Raw genomic sequence first — 7413 nt, forward strand, 5'->3', positions numbered from 1 at the left:
GTACCTGCTCAATGTGTCCACCCCCCACAACTTGTCGTCATAGCGACGCCACAACACCGTATGAAACTGCCCTGCCGTGAAACTGTGTAAATAGTCACAGCAAGAAGATAGTACAGTCGGTCTGTTTGGGAACGCCCACAAAATGTTATACAGGGCGGGGCGGGCTAAACCCCCCCCCATATCTCAATGGGCTGACTCACCAGAGGACGGTGCTGCGGCTCTACACTACAGGATTGGGGGTTCTAGAGCAGGTACATAGACGTCTGTTCAGATGTGCGTTTACTGCTGTGGTTGAATCCCTGATCGTGTCTGCCTGGGCTGAGCTAGCAGCTAAGTGCTAATTATGCTGAATGGGGAGAACGGGGGATTTACCCCACCCTGACCACGCCCCCAGCCAGCTACCCAAGCATCTATGACGAGACACAGACTGTCTCTATAGAGAGGCAAAGTGACCGCCTACTTCCTGCTTCAGCACTGTACCAGAGATTTTCATCCGCCATTTATTTTCCCATACACATTTTGTAAAATGCGTATACGGTAAACATAGTTTTACTGGTTAAAACCAAACAGTACATAAATATTTAGAAACAGGAGAGATCGCATAACATTTCACTGCGACCAAAACATAAGAAGAATGCGGGTTTAAAGGAAGTATTTTTTCTATGTTTTGTTTTTTTAAGTTGTTAAGAGTGAAATGTTCTATATGGTCTCTCCCGATTATAGCGTTAGCTGAACCGTTTGGTTTGATGAAGTAAAACGATTTTATACGCATTTTACGAAAATGTCCATGGGAAAATAAATGGCGGATGAAAATCTCTGGTACAGTGCTGAAGCAGGAAGTGACGTTCCACTTTGCCTCTCTATAGCCTCAGAGGCTCCCCCTTTTATAGTGACCCTACGTATCCATACATGAAACAATCACTAGCTGATGTCTGTTACTTTCACCTCTAACCCATCTCTCCTATCCCTCTGGTGTTCTCCTCCTCCAGGTCATAATGAGGGCACCATCTCGGTGACAGAGGGGGAGCTGTTGTACGTCATAGAGGAAGACAAAGGCGACGGCTGGACGCGAGTGCGCAGGAACGAGGACGAGGAGGGATACGTCCCGTCGTCCTACGTCGAGGTCTTTTTGGAAACGAACGTCAAAGGTGCTATGACATACATTTAACTCCGCAAGTGTGTTCTTTCTTATTGTGGGTCAGGGGAATTTTCCGTTCCCCTGCTGAGGGAGTGGGGCGAGTTCCCCCGAGATCCAGGATAAATATTGGTTGTTCAGATCAGAGAATGCCCCCACTTCCTCTCTCTCTCCCAGAGGGAAGGACTAGCCAGATTTGTCCATTGTGCCTCACGACAGTTGGGACAGTTGGGGTCAAATAGGTTTGAGGTGTCAATATACACTGTACTGTACTTGAGCTACGATTACAAGACGATGCTGTACATGTCTTAAGAGAACACACTGGAAGGAGGTGATGTAGCTGGGCCAGGCGAGGTGTGGGTGTGAAATGAGCTGCAGTGCCACCTAGCGGCCACAGAAGGCAAAACATGGCTTCCCCAATCAAACCTCACCATGATGGGAAGAATCACCTTTAGCAGTACATATTAAACACCCAGTATTTGACAAAGGTGTTCACTTTTTTTTCTCTCTCTTACTGTAAAACTTGAAAGTACAGATGAGCTTTTTTTGCTTTCCACTCAAATCGTCACACGTTATTATAATAAATCGCTAAATTTGACTGAGTTGAATGTACATATACCATTTGAAATGACAATGACCATCAAGTGAAAGCCGGGAGCGAGACTCTCAAATCATCCCTCAGATTATTGTGTTTTGGTCACTTGCTGTTACCTAATAGGAAAGCATGCTAGATGTGCAATCATGGAAATGGCAAAATGTAAGTTAAATCTGCTGTAAGATATATATATGTATATGGAAAAATATTTTTGTAGGCTATTAAAAAAAAATACAAAGGAAAAAAAAACACACACACTGCGTCCACTCATAGGTGTTGCATGCTGTAGCTTGTAGGGGCTGTTACATATTAATGAGAAAGTTAAGTTGTAGAAATAATTATTCTCTCCCCCGGTAAGGATGAATCTTTTTAAAATGATTGATACTCAAATTAGCAAGTAATACCTCCTTTTTAAATGTATTTTCCTCTTTTGTAATCCATCTTTTGGTAATGATAGTGTTGGGCTGTTCTGGTCCTTTTTTCCAGGCCATTGGTAAAGGCATAGAGGAGTGAGAGTTAGCTGTACTCACTCAGCTATATGGTGAGAACGGCCTGTGAGAAGTGGGGCTGGTCCTGATGCTAAAGCTTTGTGCTTTTCGTGCATGAGTCTCTGAGCACCTCTGGGTCAGGTGCATTTCAAAGCATGGTCTCTGAGTATGACCTCTGTGTTATGAATTAGTTCAGTGCTCGAATTTTTAAAAATAAACCATTTTAAATGTCGACTAAATACCGGCACTGAACTTCATTTTGAAGATGACACTGACTCAAAACATCTCTTTTCTTCTTTTTTTTTTTTTTTTACATTTTGTCATTGCGCAAAACTTTGTCCTGCTGAGCGCCATTTTATCATTTTTTAATCAGTGTTTGGCTTGCAAGGCTTGTTACTGGTTGTGCTGGTATTCATTACATCAGTGCTCTAAATACACATTTCATATTTCCTGGACTTTTGACAGAGGTGCATCTGAGATGTGGTGCATGCGCTACAGCAGTGGTTCTCAAACTCTTTTCACGCCAAGGACCCCTAAACCGACACAAATCAGGGCACGGACCCCCATTTGATAAGATTTTGTCCCAGGGTCCCCCCCCCCCCCGCCCATCTGAGAAGATTTCTGCTTTTAGATGTTTTATTACAGAACGTGTGTGAAACCTACAACCAAAACAGGCATCCATTCTGTCATTGTGTTACTTACTTATGAATGGAATTATAGTGAGAATAAATGATTCCCCTTTTGGCTGGGGACCCTCTGGAACCCCTGGTGGTCTCCGGACCCCACTTTGAGAACCACTGCGCTACAGCATTTCATTTGTGGGATTTTTCTCCATGTTTCATGACATGTGATTTCAGCATGTTGTGACAAACTATAGAGTCTCTGCTTTTAAACATGAATTTGTGCCGGAAGAAAACCAAAGGGGAATAACCTGAAAAGTCCTTATTTGAAGGCACTTACTAAACCTATTTCACAGGTATGCACAGATTACATACACCTGTATGCTGACATCACAGTATTATTTGCCATGTGAAAGTAGGCTAATATATGGAACTTTCTTCCTTGTCTCTGTATCTGAATAATTGGGGTTTTGTCTTTTACTTGATTGCCTTGAGAAATATCTAACTTTTCTCTTTGTCATTTTGTTTGTTTGTTTGTATTTTTTTTTTTTTCTTTATTTTATTTTATTTCTTTTCTTTTTTCGAATTTCAGATTCCTAAAAGTGTGAGAGGCTGGCTGAGGAATGGCAGGGCAAGCAGCCTGGGAGAAACCAGCATGTTCCTCAGAGGCTCCTAGAGTCAGAGAGAGGAAAGTGAGAGATGACCTGAATCTAAAAGAGGAGGCTGATTAGAATCTCAATTTTCCAAACTGTTACGAAAATCTGACGGCAGTATTATGCTTCTTCTGCAAAACTCTCTGGCGCGAAGCAACGGCGAGAGAAATCCATCCAAATTTTAGCGCCCCCTAACCCTTCATCCTTAACACCCATACAACAACAATCACAACCACTAAAACAACATTTGTTTTCGTTGTTTTCAGCAACGCTTTGCTTCTTGATGTAACTAACTCATGACAGCGGCTGTTGGCTTCCTCGCTCTGAACGCCCCTCGGCCCCGCCACTTCTCCCTTTCCTTACCTTTACCCCCCAACGCACACACACACAACGCACACACACACAACGCACACACACGCACACACACGCACACACGCACAACGCACACACACACACACACACAACGCACACGCACACACACGGGACAGGGTGTGGTCAGAGACGGGACAGAGACCAGCTGGAGGTGACCTGAACATTTCACCCAGCGGGCCACAGAAACCGCCTCAAACGACCACGGGGAGGAAGCCACGCCCCCTGGTCAGACAACGCCATGCCCCCTGGTCAAACGCCTCCATCCAACCACACCCACAGACTCTTCACTCACTCATTGACTCGACGGCGTCGCTGAGAGAATCATCCATGGACGAGCAGGGCTAAAAAAAAGTGACCACATTCATTTCACTCTTTACAGTGTGCTCCATGTTGGCAGAGTTCCAGACAGAGATAATCATGTGTATGAAGTGCTCCTGTATGTGTGTGTGTGCGTGTGCGTGTGCGTGCGTGTGCGTGCGCGTGCGCGTGCGTGTGCGTGCGTGCGTGTGTGTGTGTGTGTGTGTGTGTGTGTGTGAATATGCGACGGGTCTTGTGTGTTTCAATCCTTGTCCCACAAACCTAGCCTGGTAGAAGCATCCTGATGGCGTAACCTCGCATTCTGTTTCACTCTACGTGTCAGTCTACGTTAGGGGTGACGAATCACCAGATGCCGCACCATACGATATTATCACGATACGATAGTATTGCGATATGCTAGTGTTGCGATATATTGAGTATTGTGATATATTGTGATTTAGTACCTTTTTTCAACTGCAAATGATGTCTGCAAAGGAAAAAACGTCAACATCTGTTTGATCTAATGATTATTGCAGCAAAATGGGATTGTCAAGCAGACAGACTGACCAACACTGTCATAAAAGCCTGTCATAAATGTTGACATTTTGTATAATAAAATATCACAATACTTGGCTTTCGATACGATACGATATACCCACAAAAAATCGATTCCCCCCCACCGTTAGTCTACGTGTCAGTCTCTAAATCAACGAGGAGTAACATGAACATTAGTAGAATAAAGACAGTTATCCAGAAATAGACTCAATAACAACAGAAGAAGAGTTTCTCACCGGAAAAGGCAAGTAGAGTCCCGCCCAGTGAAATCGCTGTGGACGGCTGGAAGTCCAGACTGATCTGTAGAGCGAAACAGGATGTGACGTCACGTTATCAGGATGATGAAACAGGATGTGACGTCACGTTATCAGGATGATGATAACCAGGCTTCCCACAGTCCCCCACCTGCCATGACACAGCAAAGGGTCCACACTGGGACCCAGGTATCCAGGACCAAGTGGAGGGAAAGGAGGGGGGGGGGGGACGTCATTCACCGACACTCTCATCCCTACAGTTAGCGTCTTGTCCTCTGGTGTCTGTTCCTCTCTCTGACCACACCCACCCCACTCCCCCTAACCTAACCTCTGCACCCCCTCCCTCCCCAGGCAGCACAGCCTGCCCTCTGCTGGCTGCTTTGAGCACTGTGCAACAGCTCGGGGCGGGGCCTCTCAGCGTTGTGGTGTGCTGCATGCTTGCCCTGTCTCCTCCTCGCCCCTCTGCTGGCAGCCCGGGGGGGGCGGGGCATACAGCCCCTCCCCCACACACTGGCCTTTCTGTTCAGTTAACCCCCCATTGCCTGGTCATGTCTTTTGGATTAACCTGTGTATGCCACCTATTGGGTTCTGTGCCTGTGGTTCATGTGTTCTTTTTTTTACTGCTCTTTTCTGTTGTTGGTTTGTCACTGACTGATGGTCTTTTGTCTCTGAAAGCATGTCCACCTGTGTCTTTATAACTCCTCCCACTGCCCCCCCCTCTCTCTCTCCAGGGTGATCTCATTACTGTCAGCAAAGGACGTTAGGGACCCAAACGTTGTTGTTTCTGAATGCGTAAAGTAGGTTATGAATGTGTTGTTCTACTGTAAATATACAGTATGTATGTAATGATGTTTGCTTGTGTGCCGTTTTGATCCGAGTGTCTAACGCAAGTGTTAGTTTACAGTAATCACCTTGTGGACACAGGTGTGTCAGAAGTCGCCACATGGTACAAGCAACAGAGTTTACCCAGAATAAAATCTATGAAAATAGGATTTATGTCCGATGTTTTTAGCATGGTCCGTTTACTGTCTACTGTATATGAAAATATACTGTGATCCACACAATATCCTGTGAGTCTGTGACTGAATTGTGAGACAATGCAGAATGACCTATTTTGGGCCTTTTTTCTATGCCATCACTGTCCGACACCTGAGCGAGTGATGCTGATGGTAGTTATGGAGTAGTGAAAGGATTAAGATGTGATCTTTCCAAATGTTTGGGGGCAACTTCAGAGAGTTTTTCTGATCATAATAGTCAGACTAGAGAAATGATGTCCACTGATTCCCTCTCTCAAAGGCACATACATGATTTTAACATTTTTTATTTTTTTGATGATGATGATGGGTCGAAGAGATTTTGCTTTCTATTTTAATGTTTTTGTTTTTTAAGCTGGAAATCTATGTTGCACCTGCTTTACCAGCCACTTGTTCTGCCTAACTGTGGGACTGAAGTCCCTTAACTGCAAATATGAGTAACAATGACATTGTTTTGTTTTGAAGGAAGCCATTGTTGAAATGTCATCTTGAGTCAGTATAGACTTATAATAGAGTATAAAAAAAATCTTTTAAATGGGGAAGTGATGGGCATATAGAGTCGAACCGCAAATAAACGATCATCACTTGGACTTCAGTGAGTGACTTGATGCGCGGAACAAAGCGAATCTCTGCTGTGGCACAGAATCCAATTTAAAAGTACCACGTTTGCTTTTCACCGCCCGTGGCTCGATCTGTCAAGATATCAAACAAGCCACTTTTTGTTTATATTAGCAATAAATGAAACGATAAATCTTATTTTCACACAGACAGACCATCTCAAAGTTGCTGACGTAAACAAGGCACACATAATAACCACTGAGACCACAAACATGTAGTCAGTGCCCCAGACTAGCCTGTACAGCAGAAATGGCGCATTGGAATTAGAGAGAATATATATGAATATATAAATAAAGTTTAAACTAAGAAAAAAGGAAAACGTCTATTTTAACTATGGAAGGTCTTACCATTACTTTTCTGCTTTGCAAAGTAAGACCTCGTTTCCTTTGTAAGGCCAACCAAATGGTGTGTTTTGCACTTTTTTTTCCCCCCGTTCCATTTGGTAGCCTATGCTTGTGTTTTGGAGCACTGAATACTTTGTATTGTGTTTACTGTGCCAATTAAATATACCTGGAAAGCAAATAATCGTATGATGTCTTTCTTTCCTCATCATGTGGTAATTTAGGCTGCCTGTCACACAAAATACATGTCACCATCCCACTGTATCCATCACAAGGAACAACAGACAGTTTATTGTCATTACAGAACCATAATGCATATAATCACGCATACGGTAATTAATTCTGGGGGGAATCCGGAATGCACAAAAGTTTGTTTTGGGTATAGACAATGAAGGTTACTGTTACACATAAATGCCTTCGGAAAGTGGGACAATAAACCTATACTTTCCCT

The 7413-nt window shown here is 43.9% G+C and overlaps 1 protein-coding gene across 4 annotated transcripts in view; it reads left to right on the forward strand.

The window, feature by feature from the left end:
- The window catches only part of fnbp1b (formin binding protein 1b), a gene marked incomplete at its 3' end in the record, with an annotated part of 122776 nt that extends 115640 nt beyond the window's left edge, over positions 1-7136 (forward strand). For 3 of the 4 annotated variants that reach the window (XM_083642146.1, XM_083642144.1, XM_083642147.1), the window contains one exon: positions 990-1168. In XM_083642146.1, coding sequence (XP_083498272.1) covers positions 990-1168 — 179 coding nt within the window. Of the gene's footprint in view, positions 1-989; positions 1169-3430 lie in introns of those variants that run through there. The other variant, XM_083642145.1, reaches the window with a different exon arrangement.
- Positions 7137-7413: the final 277 nt, after the last annotated feature.

This window comes from Poromitra crassiceps, assembly GCF_964638095.1.
Source record: "Poromitra crassiceps genome assembly, chromosome: 8".
In the NCBI taxonomy this organism is placed as follows: domain Eukaryota; kingdom Metazoa; phylum Chordata; class Actinopteri; order Beryciformes; family Melamphaidae; genus Poromitra; species Poromitra crassiceps.